General features: G+C 35.6%; 1 protein-coding gene and 1 non-coding gene across 2 annotated transcripts; both read right to left on the minus strand.

Annotated features, from left to right (window-relative positions):
• Positions 1–401: 401 nt before the first annotated feature.
• LOC114169509 (histone H4) lies at positions 402–1,129 on the minus strand. The gene has a single exon (XM_085668781.1). The coding sequence runs from the start codon at positions 1,017–1,019 to the stop codon at positions 708–710; it is 312 nt and encodes a 103-aa protein (XP_085524907.1). The 5' UTR covers positions 1,020–1,129; the 3' UTR covers positions 402–707.
• Positions 1,130–13,268: 12,139 nt separating this feature from the next.
• TRNAS-AGA (transfer RNA serine (anticodon AGA)) lies at positions 13,269–13,350 on the minus strand. Its single transcript has one exon. It is a non-coding gene; the product is annotated as a tRNA-Ser (tRNA).
• Between the last annotated feature and the right edge of the window lie 3,444 nt (positions 13,351–16,794).

The raw sequence follows: 16,794 nt of genomic DNA on the forward strand, positions 1-16,794 counted from the left end.
ACCTTTAAGCTTTTGTATTTTCCACTTGATTGAACTTTACCGCTCTTAATATGGTTTAATTGAGTCTTAAGTTAAAGCTCAAATTCAATTCATTTAACTTAAATTCAAATCAAATTAAAGTGATTAAATCCTATCAACTGAACAAGAAAAAAAAAAAGTAAAAGACAAATTTTTTGAACAAGAATGTTGTTTATTATCGTACTCCTTTTAAACTCGGCAAGATTATTTGTACACATTATTTATTTATTTACTTTATTCTTGCCTTCATTGTACAAAATTCAACTAATGGTGGGAGTTCTATTCAATCTTAATCGAAGTTAAAACCCAACATGCAATGATGTATTTGTTAATTTGATTAAAAAAAAAAACATATCTCCCAACGAAGTTGTTACTAACCTACATTGAACTTTTAGATACTTGACTTTTAGATTTCATCAATCCGTAAACATACAAGAATATTACTACCTAAATTCCTTTCTAATGAATCTGGTAGTTTTTAAGTCCTACAATTTGGACAACTCATTCATTCACTTTAGGACACTTTCATATTTAGAAAAGAAGTCCACAAAAATGAAAATATGCACAAATGACAATTGCAAGGATGAACCTAAACAAGTGTTCATGTACTTGTATTTATCCAAATTAAAAACACCTCTCATTTTAAAAGAGAAAACTAAGGGGATAAAGATTAAGAATAAGCATTTGGATCACCCTCCAAAACCATAGAGTGTCCTTCCCTGTCTCTTCAGAGCATACACCACATCCATAGCCGTAACCGTCTTTCTCCTAGCGTGCTCGGTATAGGTCACAGCATCGCGAATCACGTTCTCCAAGAATATCTTCAACACTCCCCTGGTCTCCTCATAGATCAATCCACTGATCCTCTTCACGCCACCTCTTCTCGCCAATCGCCGAATTGCCGGTTTCGTTATGCCCTGGATGTTGTCGCGAAGAACTTTCCTGTGCCTCTTCGCACCTCCCTTGCCCAATCCCTTTCCTCCCTTGCCACGACCAGACATTTTCGAATTGGAACTTTGAACTAAAGCTTAGACGAGACTGCAGAGAAAGATTGCGAACGAATTTGAAAATTTAGGATTTGTTTTGGCTTCAGATTTTGAATGAATGATTTCTGAGAGGGAGATATGCGGGGTATTTATTGAAGGTGCTCTAAGTTTTGAATGTTGATATCCGTCGTTGGATGGAGACTTGATAGACGGTTCATCTTTGCGATCCGTGGACTGCAAGTTGGACAATTATGAAACGTTGATAGATTGGTTTCAACGGCCAGATTTTGTATTGTAGCGTATGTGCAGATTGGGACTCTCTTTACTTTTTCTCCACATTTTGAACATCCTTTTAAATAAATATAGAATAATAAATTGCGTTTATCTTTTTAGGCAATATAAAAATTAAAGCAGAAATCATTATAGATTGTGTTTATTACTTTAAGAAATCCGTAAATTTAATAAGATAATAAAGAAAAAAATTATAAATAATATATTTGTTAATCCTTATGCATATCTTTGTAGTAAAAAAAGTGTGTGGCTCCTTTTGTTTACTAATTTCTTTCTTAAATCGAAGATTTTCACTTTATTTTAATAACAACTTGTGTAAGAAAATAGTTTTGTCATTATAGATTTTTATTATCTTGACCAGGTTTTCAAAATATTTTTTCAAAAATTGTATTATGAAGAACCTCATGGCGATGAATTTAATTGTGATACGAAAGAGTGATGCGTAAAGTAATTTTAATATAAAAGAATTTAAAATTTATTTTTTAACTTCATACTTGATGATTAGAGTGACCCTAATATTTTATTTTCTCTTAGTTTTCATGGATTCTAAAGAAATGTAATCAGCTATAACTTTTTCTCTTAGGTTTCATGAATTTAATGAACTATAATCAATTATATTTAATTCATTATTATCGGCGTCGAAGTTCATATTTAATTATCTTAATTTCAGTGTTTGAATAAAAAAATATAGTGATTATAGAATAAGTAAATTTATTTTGGTTTAATTAGTAATTTGTTACTTATAGTAGGTATTTGATTATTTTAATCTTTATATTTGTTTATGACTTAATTGAGTCCTTGTTTTATAAAAATATACAATATGACTTCTTTTATTAAATTAATATTAACACTATTTGAAAGTGTCTTTAAGATATCTAATTTTTTTTTAGCAGCACTAAGATGTATTCTCTTTAGATTTGACTAAAAACGAGCACATAGACATACACTAAACATGATATCAGGTCTAGATGCATTAACATATAACAATGAGTCAATCATTTGTCCATATTTAGTGTGATCTACTAGTTAGACTCCTTTTCTAATCTTAAGATGTATTAGGATGCATTAGAGTCTTCATCTCCTTTGCATCTTTCAAGTTAAACTTCTAAAGGAGTTCTCTAACATATTTGGTTTGATTGAGTATGTATGATCCTTTGCTTGTTTTAATTGCAAACCAAAGAAAAATTTTAACTCTCCCATCACACTCATCTCTTGTGCACTCTTCATTAGATTTGAGAAATCGTCACAAAGTGATTCATTTGTAGCACCAAAGATAATCTTATCTACCTATATTTTCATAAGTATGAATTAATCAAAATAATTTTTCCTAGTGTGGTGTCTACATAACCTTTAATAAATTCATTCTCAATTAGGAAAATGTTCAACTCTCAATAAAGCTTTTATTTTGGGAAGGACTCACCAATCTCCAAACTTCATTCTTTTCAAATTGATTTAGCATCTCCCACATTGCTTGTATCCAATTTTCATCCTCTAAGGCTTCATCTACATTTCTATGTCATTTTCAAATTAAAGAAATGTTGATGTCTAATAGTAGGTCTTTGAAAGATTATCATTTATTACTTCAACTTCATATTTCATATTCATTTCCATTCCAAAATAGATTTATTATTGATGAGCTACAGTACAATAAAGAAGATATGGCTAAAGAACATGCAATTTTATTCAAATCACTCACTAATGAACAAGTGCATATATATATATATATATATATATATATATATATATATATATATATATATGATGATATTGTGAAAGCAATACTTTAACAAAATGGAGGATTCTTCTTTATATATGGTTATGATGGGACAAGAAAAAATTATATGTGAAAGACATTATCAACTACTGTAAGAAGCAAAGGAATGATTGTTTTAAATGTAGCATCAAGTGGAATTGCTTCTTTACTACTTCCTAGTGGAAAAATAACACATTCTACATTTGACATCCCATTATTAATTAATAAGGAATCAACTTGCAACATAGCTCAAGATAGTCTTTGTGCTAAACTTTTAATTGCAACCAATTTGATTATATGGGAGGAATCACCCATGATGAATAAAATGTGTTTTAAGGCATTTGATAGAACCTTGAGAGATACAAAGAAAAATGTTGATGATGTTAATAATGGCAAACCATTTGGTGGTAAAGTTGTTCTCTTGGGAGGTGACTTTAGGCAAATTTTGGCTGTTATAAAGAAAAGATCTAGATATGATATCATTCAATCACCAATACACTATTTTGACCTATGGAAATGTTATAAAGTGTTAAAACTCTAAAAAAACATGAGATTAAGCACTACAAAAAATAGGTAGATAGCAAATGATATAAAAGAATTTGCTGATTGGATCTTGAAGCTTAGAGATGGAGAGATAGATTTAAATGGAAATGGTGAAAGCCTTGTTGAAATTCCAAAAGAGTTGTTGATTGGAAATGCATAATCACCTTTAATGTCATTGGTTGAATTTGTGCACCCTTAATTTGTATAGAATATGATGAATTTGAGTTGTTTTGATGGTGGAGCAATACTTTGCCCAATAAATGATTTGGTAGAGGAAGTTAATGAATTCATGTTGTCTTTATTAAGTGGTGAGGAAATGGTGGAGCTCCAAAGGTGCGTGAAGAACTCCATGGGCAGCGGAAATTGGAGGAAGGAATGGAGGCAAGTTGGAAGGCACTTGCAAGTAATGGAAAGTGAGAGAAGTGATAGGATTTCCTAATCTATGCTAGCCTAAGGAAGGTGGCTAGAGGTAGAGAGAGGAAATCTCTAGAAAGGGGTGACTCTCAAAGGAAATAGAGGGAGGAGTGCTCTCAACTCAAGTTGCATCTATTGCTTAAAAATTTCAAGAGTGTCTACAGATGAGTAAAATTTTAGCTTTTATATGAAGTCATTTACACATGAGAAAGGAGAGCCATTGGATGGAGTGGGCCTTGATCTTGGCCCTTAGATCAAGCTTGGAGAAGGAGGCAAGGTCACACCCCTTGGATCTTGGCTTGAAGAACAAGAAGGATTCTTAGCCTTTAGATGTGATGACCAACCTTAGTCAAACCATGAAGCAAAGGAGTCTCCTTGTCTTGATAATCTCGGCCATGTATGAAGAGAATTGGGCCGAGCCCAATTTGAACCCCATCCTATGTTCCTTTCATGTCTTATGTATTATTGGAAAGCAAAGCCCAAACAATGGCCCAATTTAAATCTACACTACTAGATTTACATGCACTTCTTCAAGTCTTTGTGATCTCTTTGGCCCATGTAAAGAATGTGAGAAGCCCATTAAATTTGTGATCATTTAATGGGAGATCCTTTTGAATCTTCTTCATCATTGATCTTGTAATTGGGCATTTTAATGGGCTTGGGCTTGGGCTTGAAGGTGCAATTGGGCTTGGTGGGGTCACATCGTCCCCTCCCCCTTGAAGAGAATTTGCCCTCAAATCTTGGTTGTCATCCTCATCAGCTACAGTACCTGTAAAAGGAACTAAGTCAGTGATAGTAAAAGTAGGATGCACACCATATTCAGCGGGAAGATCTAATTGATAAGCATTATTGTTGATCTTCTTTATGATTTGGAATGGACCATCACCACGTAAGTTTGGATTTTCTTAATTGAGGAAATCTTTCCTTCCTTAGATGAAGCCAAACTAAGTCACCCTCATTGAATGACCGAACTCTCTTACCCTTGTTTTTAGAGTTGCCAATCTTTTCCATTTGAGCTTGAATTTGACTTTTAACCTTCTCATGAAAATCTTTGATAAATTGAGACTTAGAAATCCCTTCTTTATGAACAAAGTCAAAAGAAGATGGAAGAGGTAGCAAGTCTAGAGGAGTGAGAGGGTTAAAGCCATAGACAACCTCAAAAGGTGAGAGTTTGGTGGTGCTATGGACCACTCTATGGTAGGCAAACTCAATGTGGGGAAGATACTCATCCCAAGATTTATGGTTCCCCTTAAGCACAACCCTAAGCAATATGGAGAGGGATCTATTGACTACCTCTGTTTGCCCATTAGTTTGAGGGTGACAGGAAGTAGAAAAAGAAAGTTTAGTTTCAAGCCTAGACCACAAGGTCCTCCAAAAGTGGCTAAGGAACTTAGTATCCCTATCAAACACAATTGTTTTTGGGTAAGTCATGAAGACGAACCACTTCTCTAAAGAACAACTTTGCAATGTGGCTTGCATCATCGACTTTGTGGCATGGAATAAAATGTGCCATTTTCAAAAAACGGTCCACAACCCCAAAAATCGAATCAACACCCCTAGAAGTCCTTGGAAGCCCTAGGACAAAGTCCATGCTTATATCCTCCCAAGGGGTGGAAGCCACAGGTAAAGGAGTATACATCCCAGCAGGCATTGCGCTAGACTTAGCATGCAAACAAGTCAAAAACTAGCGCAATGTTTTTGAATATCACGTTTCATGTGGGGCCAAAAGAATTTTTCTTTAAGCATGACCAACGTTTTGGCGACCCCAAAATGTCCCATAAGTCCCCCCTCATGCATCTCAATGATTAAAAGTTTACGATGAGAACCACATGGAACGCATAAGCGGGCTTCTTTGAAAAGATAGCCATTGGAGACATAGAAGCCGCCTTTGGACTTATTTAAACAATTAGAATAAATAGGGGCAAAGAAGGGATCTTGACTATACAATTCACATATATTGTCAAACCCAGGAATTTGAGATCCAAGTTTGGCTAAAAGAGTGTATCTTCTAGAAAGTGCATCAGCCACAACATTGGATTTCCCTTTCTTGTATTTAATGATATAAGGGAATTGTTCTAGAAATTCAACCCACTTTTCATGTCTTTTGTTGAGCTTGTGCTGGCTTTTCAAATACTTGAGAGTTTCATGATCAGTGTGAATTATAAACTCTTTAGACACAAGATAGTGTTCCTAAGTGTGAAAAGCTCGCACAAGGGCATACAACTCTTTGTCGTAGGTAGGGTAATTACGAGAAGGACCATTGAGTTTTTCACTGAAGTAAGCAATTGGATGACCTTCTTGTAATAAAACTGCACCTACTCCAACCCCAGAAGCATCACATTCTAATTCAAAAGTTTTCTCAAAGTTTGGAAGAGCTAGAACGGGTGCTTGGGTGAGTTTAGCCTTGATCTCCTCAAAGGCTTGTTGTTGCTTATCACCTCACACCAAAAGGTGTGTCTTTCTTGACAAGTTCATTGAGGGGTGAGGCAATTGTGGAGAAGTGGGGTACAAACCGTCTATAGAAGCTAGCTTGCCCATGAAAGCTACGGATGTCAACAACATTCTTTGGCACAGGCCATTCTTGGATGGCTTTGATTTTATTGGGGTCAACATGTACCCCACTTTTATTGACCACAAACCCAAGAAAGATGACACTCTCTACATAGAAAGTGCACTTGTCTATGTTGGCATAGATTTGATGGTCTCGAAGGAGAGACAGGACTACCCTAAGGTGTCTTAGATGAACTTTGAAGCTATAACTATAAATTAAAATGTCATCAAAATAAACAACCACAAACTTCCCCAAACAATCTCGTAAGACATGATTCATTAGTCGCATGAATGTGCTAGGAGCATTGGTTAGGCCAAAAGGCATGACTAACCATTCATATAGACCAAATTTAGTTTTGAAAGCGGTTTTCCACTCATCACCTTTGGCAATTCGAATTTGGTGATAACCACTTTTAAGGTCTATTTTTGAAAACATTTTAACCCCATGCAATTCATCCAACATATCATCTAGTCTAGGGATAGGGTGCCTATACTTTATGGTAATGTTGTTGATGGCCCTACAATCACAACACATGCGCCATTTGCCATCCTTTTTTGGCACCAACAACACGGGAACATCACAAGGACTGAGACTCTTTTGGACCCATCATTTGTCTAACAACTCGATCACTTGAGTCTCTATCTCTTTAGTCTCAATTGGATTTGTCCTATAGGCTGGTCTATTAGGTAAATTGGCCCCTGGGATAAAATCAATTTTGTGCTCTATTCTTCTAAAAGGTGGGAGGCCTTGGGGGCCATCCTTAGGGAAAAGATCCGCAAATTCATGGAGAAGAGCACGGACAAAAGAAGGTAGATCCTTAAGTGAAGGATGTTGGAGACATATGTAAGGACAACGTGACACAGCAAAAGGTAGGAAGGGTGTTCAACATGAAAAGTTTGTAAAAGAGTTTTATGAGTGAGAAGCACTTCATGGTGAACATCCTTAGAAAGAGAGACTTCCTCTACCTTTGTCTTAGAAGCCTTGGATAATTTAGTAGAGTTGGTGGAACTCTCTTCCTCCCTCCTAGCTCTCATTTGAGCTTGGTCACTAGCAACTTAAGTAGGAGTGAATGGATGTAACGCAAAAGTTTTGGAATGATGTTGGAGGGTGATCTCATTGGTATGGCCATGGTAAGTGGTTTTGCGGTCAAATTGCCACGGCCTACCTAATAGAATATGGCAAGCTTCCATTGGAATTACATCACATAAAACTTTGTCTTTGTACTTTCAATAGAGAACTTAACCAACACTTGATGCTTGACTTCGAGATCCCCATCTTCATTAAGCCAATGAAGTTTGTAAGGTTTGGGATGGGGTAACAAAGTCAAGTTCAACTTCTCAACCATTCTTGTGCTACAATAGTTGCAACAAGACCCACTATCAATGATCAAAGAACAAGTATTGTTCAAAACGTCATAACAAGTGTGAAAAATGTTTTCTCTTTGATCATTGAGAGGAAGGGTTAGTTGGTTATTAAGAAGCCTCCTAATCATTAAGAGAGACTCTTCTTGAGGGTAAAAATGAAGTTTGTCTTTGGAGGACTTGTCACTGTGGGAGTCACTAGAAGAGGAAGATTCCTCAGGAGACTCCTCTTGACTGTTGTAGAGGTCTTGGCCCTTTAGCACAATGGTGCGCTTGGTAGGACACTGTGATGCCACATGACCTCTACCTAAACACTTAAAACACTTGATTTCACTACCTCGCTTGAAGGTCTCACCCTTATCTTGACCTTTTGCTGGGTGTCTATGAGCGGTCTCCTTGACATGAGAAAAATCTTTCTTTTGAAAATCAGATTTTGAAAAAGAGAGTGAAGAATCCTTGCGAATAGGTTTCCTCAAGAGTTGCTGCTCCACTTTGATGCACATTTGAACAAGTTCATTTAAATTTTGATATGGGAGCAACTCAACTCTATCTCTTATGTTATAGTTTAGACCACTCAAGAACCTAGCAATGGTTAGATCTTCTTCCTCATCTATCTCAGCCCTCAAGATGTACAACTCCATCTTTTGCCTATATTCCTCCATAGACATGGTTCTTTGCTGGAGCCTTTGGAGTTTATCCATAAGCTCTCTTTTGTAGTATGAAGGAACATGGCGAGCATGGAGGGCCTCTTTGAGATCAAACCAATATTCAATCTCGGGAAGGCCTTTTTTTCGCTTTTGGAGGACAAGAGCTATCCACCAATTTAAGGCATGACCTTGGAAGCTGAGGACAGTAAGAGAGACACGTCTCTCTTCCTCAATCACGTGGCTGTCAAACAGTTGTTCAACTTTTGCTACCCAATCTAGATATGCCTCAACATTGTCTTTTCCATGGAAATAAGGCAAATCTATTATTGTTTCTTTGGGGTAAGGAGGAACACGCCTTTGTCTCCTAGTGTGAGGAGATTGCCTTGGAAAGGGGCATTGTAAGTCCTCCTCCTCGCCACTAAGATCATGATGATGTCTTGATGGGGGGCGAGAAGATATAGGAGAAGCACGGTGAGTGTGTGGAGGATTCCTTAATTACTCATATATGAAGTGCAAATTGGCTTGCATGGCAGCCATTTGAGCCTTGATGTCACTCACCTCTTTGGTGAGTTTGTGAAGCATACGAGGGGAAACATCACCCTCATCATCCGCACTGGTGTTATGTTGTGTGGGTTGTGGTGAATTTTTTTGGGTTTGCACCCTTGCATGTGTAGCCCTTCTAGTGCTCATGATTGACACGATCTAGAACTTTAGACAAAGTGTGAAATTAAGTTTGAAGAACACAAGTGAACCTCCAGGTAGGCGAGGTGAGTCTAAAAAGACCACTTAATAACCAAGGCCAATCCTAGCCAAGGCACACTTGGGCAAGTTTGAAAGAAACTCACACAATGGCTAAGTGTTAAATGATGAGAATCACTAGACACTAGTTGTCAACAAAGAACAAAGAACAAAGAACAAAGAACAAAGAAATCTATAAAACACTAAAGACGGACCCCTAATTGGCCAAAAATATGTAGAGACTTTGGTCTCAAAAATTTAAGCCATTAAACAACGTGAAAACTTGAATATAAGCTATGTGGCCTAATGTAAGGTGAGAAAGCACTTAGAACTTTCAACACACTTACAACTAAAAGCGAATTACTAATGGATGATAAAGGTTCTACTTAGGAGATGGGATTGAACACCTTGTGGTTCCCCAAGACACCTAAGTAGGCCAAAATACAAGTTCAAAGAGAGTTAAAATTGGTACACAAAATTTAGGCAAAGAGGAGCAACCCGAGAGCACCATACTTTTAGAGAACTTTGAGTAGAAAATAAGGCACAAAGGATGCTCCAAATTCACCAAAATAAGTGACCAAATTGTAGAAAAACTAGTAAACTAAAAAGATGCAACAATTACAAGACACAATGGCCAACAAAAATGCTTGAAATTGGTGTTGGAAGCTACTCCCGAGGCCAACTTGAACACCACAATTTTGGACAGCAAAGTGATGCACTCCCAAGAGCACTTTAGTGCCAAATGAAGCCTTAGTTGATGGCTTTGAAGTATACACCAATTGGAGGAATATTTGGACCCCTTATGGACGCAAACTGCCACACCAAACAACAAGAAAACCTTGCCAAAATAATGGACAAAAACAACAAACAAACTATGCCAAAGGCATTGGTTAGCTCTCACTCAAGCAAGAAATTGATGGCTCAAAACTTTCCAAAATATGGTGAAGGTGAGAGGAAGAATTCAAGCACACTCTCTAGAGTTATACTTCTCAACCACCACCTAAAATGCTACCTTAGACTAGCAACCAATTTGGAAAACAAAATCACTTAATTCACAATCAATAGCATTGAGGCCAACATTACTTGCCAATTGAAATGTATAACACAAGAAAAGCTAATGAAGAAAGCTAAACCATATTGAATATGATTTGACAAGACTGAATTGAATAGCCAAAAATAATGACAAGCAAGAAATTAAGGCTTCAAATAAAGGAAAGCACAACAAAAGGAATCCTAGAATGGAGTATAAACCAAAAACAGAAATTGCAGTGCTCATAAAATGCTTATGGTATTCATTGCATGTGTGCCAATGTGAGGGAAGTAATCCATTCCAAATGAAAGCAATTGATGGCAATATGGAATACACACATAAACAAGCAAATGTATAGAGCAAGAGCACTGAAATTCTAAAGCAAAACACACCAAAAACGCACTAAACAGTGATTTTCTTGAAAACATAGCACCAGAAAACGTTGACAGATGCCTTAACTTTGAAAATTTATCATATTTTTTGTACTGGACATATTTGAATGATTCTTTTTGCTAATTTTTCGTCCAGATGTTAAGAAAATTAGGCAAACATCATAAGGTGATACGGTGCTATGAATCGTTCCAATTAAATCACACAAGAAAAGTGTGGGTCAGGACACAAGGGAAAACAACAGCAAATTGGCACTGAAAAACGCAAAAAGTTGCCTCTACTTCAAAAATTTGTATAGAATTAAATTCTGAACATAATTGAATGATTCTTGTTCAAGAATTTTCGTCTATGACTTAGCTTTTCGAAGCAACAATCAGCTTAAAATTTGGTGCACTGAGTCACTCGTGACACTTCTCAAATAGAAGGTGTGCAGTGGAAAAAAAGGTTAAAAACTGAAGCAATAGTAGAGTGAAAGTGGAAGATGTTCAATAGACAAATCAATTCGATTTGGAGCTTGATTATGATCTAGAATCAAGCATAGAAGAAGGTGAACATCTTAGGACACTCTAAGACACAAACCAATCGGTGAAATGACATTAAAACAGTGAGGAAAGATGACTCAAACAACCACACACATAGCATGAAGCTTCATTGCGTTTTGGAGTGGAGTTTGGCACAGTTTCACTCAAGCAAGTGCAGAAAATGATTGTAAACTGGGAAATTGAAGAAACATGTAAAAGAAAGCCTGAATAAGACATAGAACACAACTTGAACGGTGGAAATTAAAAAGAAAAAAGAATCACCGAATAAAAATGACAAGAAACACAATGAAAGCAATAAAATGGTGCTGAAATGTAAATGAAAGCTAGTAAATGATGTGAACCATAGCAAGCAAGGAAATCTACAAATAGAGTCTAGAACACTCTTGTAGTCTCATAGTTGCATGGAATCAATGGAGAAACACAAAGTAATAGACAATGAACGGTAAATGTGAAAGAGAAAAACAAAATAGAAGGAGAAGAAGATGAGAACAAGACGAAAAAATTGAAGGAAGCACAAGACTAGGAAAGAACCTTACCAAACCATGACAGACCATGGTTTGATGGCTCTTGATACCATTATGGTGGAGCTCCAAAGGTGCGTGAAGAACTCCATGGGCAGCGAAAATTGGAGGAAGGAATGGAGGCAAGTTGGAAGGCACTTGCAAGCAATGGAAAGTGAGAGAGGTGATAGGATTTCCTAATCTATGCTAGCCTAAGGAAGGTGGCTAGAGGTAGGGAGAGGAAATCTCTAGAAAGGGGTGACTCTCAAAGGCAATAGAGGGAGGAGTGCTCTCAACTCAAGTTGCATATATTGCTTAAAATTTCAAGAGTGTCTACAAATGGGTGAAATTTTGGCTTTTATATGAAGCCATTTACACATGAAATTTTGGCCCTTAGATCAAGCTTGGAGAAGGAGGCAAGGTCACACCCCTTGGATCTTGGCTTGGAGAACAAGAAGGATTCTTAGCCTTTAGATGTGATGACCAACCTTAGTCAAACCATGAAGCAAAGGAGCCTCCTTGTCGTGATAATCTCGACCATGTATGAAGAGAATTGGGTCGAGCCCAATTTGAACCCCATCCTATATTCCTTTCATGTCTTATGTATTATTGGAAAGCAAAGCCCAAACAATGGCCCAATTTAAATCTACACTACTAGATTTACATGCACTTCTTCAAGTCTTTGTGATCTCTTTGGCCCATGTAAAGAATGTGAGAAGCCCATTGAATTTGTGATCATTTAATGGGAGGCCCTTTTGAATCTTCTTCATCATTGATGTTGTAATTGAGCCTTTTAATGGGCTTGACTTGGGCTTGGGCTTGAAGGTGCAATTGGGCTTGGTGGGGTCACATCAGGAAATTACTTATTTAAGTTCAAATACACCTTACCCATCAGATGAATAAGAAGAAAATAAGTCTGAATGGTTTTCATCAAAATTCTTAAATGATATCAAATGTTTAGACAAACCAAATCATCGATTAAAGTTGAAAACAAGTGTACCAATTATGCTTTTGAAAAATATTTATCCAACAAAAGGTCTTTGCAATGGCTCAAGATTGCAAGTTAATCGTTTAGGGAAGAATGTCAATTCTACAACTATAAGTACAGAGAAAAAAATTGGTGATAAAATATTTATCCCATAATGGATTTAGTTCCTTCTGATTCAGGGTTGCCTTTTAAATTTAATAGAAGATAGTTTCTAATATCATTATGTTTTACAATGACAATCAACAAAAGTTAAGGTCAGTCTATTTCTAGAGTTGGACTTTATCTTCCACGTCTAGTATTCCCATATGGACAGCTATATGTAGCTATTTCTAGAATGAAAACAAAGAAAGGACTGAAAATACTTATTCTAGATGAAGATGGAAACGTCACCAACAAAACTAAAATCGAGAAAAAGGTACTAATCATGGTCATTGTCTTATTCAGATTACATATTACGAAACAATGATGAAGAATGTGTGAAAATTAATTATGTTTAAAAGTTGAAGAAGAATAAAACGTTGATGGCAGGATTCGAACCTGCGCGAGCAAAGCCCACATGATTTCTAGTCATGCCCAATAACCACTCTGGTACATCCACTTGATGACGTAGAATATGTATGTATGAAGTTATTTTTAATGTTTAAAATCCAATAAAAGTTTGTTTCTTATTAAAATGTTTTTAAACTACCTTTAGATACTAAGAAAGAAACATACTATAGGAAGACAAGAGAATAATATATAATACAATAAAATTAAGATAAATTATAATTATATTCTCTATTTAGTATACATAAAATAACAAATTAAATAATTGTAGGATATAAATTAATTGGTGTTTCAATGACTTTTTATTAAACTTACATATAATAAAATTTGTTGTGAACATAAATTGGAGATCATTCATACTTCAATCAAACCACGTTATTATGTGTGATATCCTTTTTCATATTCACCTTCACTTAATCATTTCAAATTAAGATAGACGATGAAGATTATCCATATTTGCTCACAATTAGCTACCATGAATATTTATGGTCAAATTTTTGCAATGATTTGTAAGAATGCTATCTTGACACTCTTTTTCTTTCATTAAATATGTTTTATTCAAATTTTATGAATAATTAGTGTCAAAATAGTTTTTTCCCATTGCTTTGGTAACACTTTACTTAACAAGTACTCTGAGTTCTAATGGATCTGACCTTGTTCTCTGTAATAGGCAAGTGTAGGATGCATAACCATCTTCCATGTGCCTAATAAGAGAGAGGACCCATGGGAAAAATTGAAAAATTTGGCAATTCTTAAGAGTATAAGAACTATATCCATCAAACATGTTCAAACATCAAATTTATGGCCAATTGTTGTTCGAAGATACTTTAAATTAACTTTTGAGTTTGCTAGAATATAAAGAGCACACATTTCAAGAAGTTCACGACTTTGTCTTTGACAGAATAGGGTGCGCACACCTGCATATTACCATGCAAAATATTGTAAACAACAACAAAAATTTACTTGTACGAGAGAAGTGAAAAATTCCACTACAATATTTAGCGTTCCAATGTCTATTCCAAATACTACATCAATGCATCACCTTAACTTGGAATAACTCAAATACTTTGATACTTTTGTTCAATCTATATGAAGCAAATCAAAATTCAAATCATGTGCATGAGCTGAATTTTGTTCACTATATGTGCTACTTCATCTCAACCTCACTTTCTGTGTTGCTTTGACCAGTATTAACCCTCAGATCGAATTTCATATCATAGAAATGAATCTCAGAGTATATTTAACATAAGGTTGGAAGAGTTGTGTTTGCAATTGATTACCACCATAGTGGCACGCTCCACTCTTAGGAAGAAATTGTTCGGATTCAAATATATTCGAGTATCAAAGCGTCTAAAAGTTGTAAGAATCGAATGATATTTGAGGATTGAAAGATATATGAGTATCAAAGCATAAAAAAGTGTTAGGGATTGAATAGTCTTTTGAGAGTTGTCTCAAAGGTGTTAAGAATAACTAGGGATGGCCAAAATATCTATGTCTGCGAGTATCTATGTATAAAATCCACAACAAATAATTGATACCCATAGGTAGCAGGTATTTTAATACCCGTTTATAAATGGGTCAGGTGCGGGTATCATCCTATACATACCCGCAGATATCCAATACCCGCAAAAAATTAAAATTAAAATATAATTTGTTTTATTAAGTTAAATTTAATTAAAAATTAAATTTATATTTTATTAGATTCTATTAAATTTAAATTTAAATTTAATTCTTATTTAATTTAATTTATTTTTTATTTTTATTTTTGTAATTTTATTTTAAAAAATTACAAAATATATTTTTTAAATATTTGTGGGTATCTACGGGTACCTACACATTTTAAAATACTTAGAGATATTTTTTAAACAGGTACCCAATGGGAAAACAGGCGAGTAGCTAGTGAATTTTTTTGTTGCAAGTCGAGTTGTGGCTAGGCATTATCCGTGTTCGACCCGACCTTGTTGCCTTCCTTAAGAATAACATATACGTTCAGATGAAAAGTCATTTGAGGACTATTTCAAAGGTATGAGTTCAGATAGAAAATAATTTCCTTTAATAATGACTAAAGTGTTGGATTTCCCCCCTTTCATCAAAATTTGATGTTTTTTGACAATGATGCAATAATACTTCAACTGAAAGATGAAACTTTGATGAAGCTCACAATGATAATAGCTCACAAATTAGTCTCAATCACGACAACCACAAAATTTTCAATGCATAAGAATATTGATAGACCGATATGCACAAGATACAAGGAGAAGCTAGGGAGTACAAGTGATATTGTTAGCGAGTGACAATGTCATGAAACTTTGATGAAGCTCACAATGATAGTAGCTCACAAATTGGTCTCAACCACGACGACCAGAAAATTCTCGATTCATGAGAATATTGATAGACTGATATGCAAGTGTGATCTAACTATGTATCACATCACATAACAGGCATATTAACATGTAACTCAAGTAGCATATTATAATGTAAAATAACTAATTCATAAAAAAAATCCACCAACACGTGTTCTCAACCCCACAACTTGAACTCATCATAATATTACCACCGAGTAATATTAATGGTATGGCACTCTCTCATAGCCAACCATTATACATTTCCATAGATTTACTAGCAACAACTCCCCCCACTCGACAAAGCCTTGGGTGGAGCACTCTTGCTAAGCTTATACTAAAGACTTACAAAGTAACGAAACCCCTTTACCCTAACTTGACAAAGTCCTCTAGGTAATGAAACAATCTTGGCTTTACAACTATCAGAGTTCATATTGTCTCAATACATATGCACACTCATACCATCCCATAAATGAACAACCACACGATTATACACATTCATGATAAATAACACACATGCACATCAAGGCCTCATCCTCATTTGTATCATAACATATTGATATCATACAATCCTCATCATTATACTTCACATATATCAATCATCAGGCCAAACATCCAATATACTACAAACAAAGCCAATCACAAGTTATCACAATAAAATATCAACACAATGCAACCATGAAAAATTAGCAAGCAATCATGCGTAATATATAACTCCAACCACAGACCTCCAAACTTAGATCACATTGTTCAAACTAAAGAACATGTTATGGACCAACTGTCAAAATTTCAGCTAAATTAGACGGTTGACGAATCAGAAAACGTAAATTTGCAAAAACTGCGCAGAGTAGAAAAATCAATGGCACCAAATGCCGAAATCCAGCGCTCAACGCCACACCTCTTGTAAAACATGATGCTTAGTGCCCAGAAATTAGTGCTTAGCACCATACCTCTCTACATTCGCTAAGGACCAACACTTAGCGTCCGACGACGTGCAAATATACCCAAAAATACGAAAAACAGCGTCCAACACATGATTTGGGGTCATTTTAGAGGCACACAACACTAATGAACATTAAAACTCAATCAATCATGCACCAAGCTCATAACATTCAATACCTTGCTTCCCAACCTTCTACTTCATGTAAATAATC

This window comes from Vigna unguiculata, chromosome 11, assembly GCF_037176805.1.
Source record: "Vigna unguiculata cultivar grain cowpea cultivar isolate G323 ecotype 2 chromosome 11, ASM3717680v1, whole genome shotgun sequence".
In the NCBI taxonomy this organism is placed as follows: domain Eukaryota; kingdom Viridiplantae; phylum Streptophyta; class Magnoliopsida; order Fabales; family Fabaceae; genus Vigna; species Vigna unguiculata.

Coding starts and splice junctions, on each gene's coding strand:
- LOC114169509 (XM_085668781.1), bottom strand. CDS start 1,019: ATGTCTGGTCGTGGCAAGGGAGGAAAGGGATTGGGCAAGGGAGGTGCG.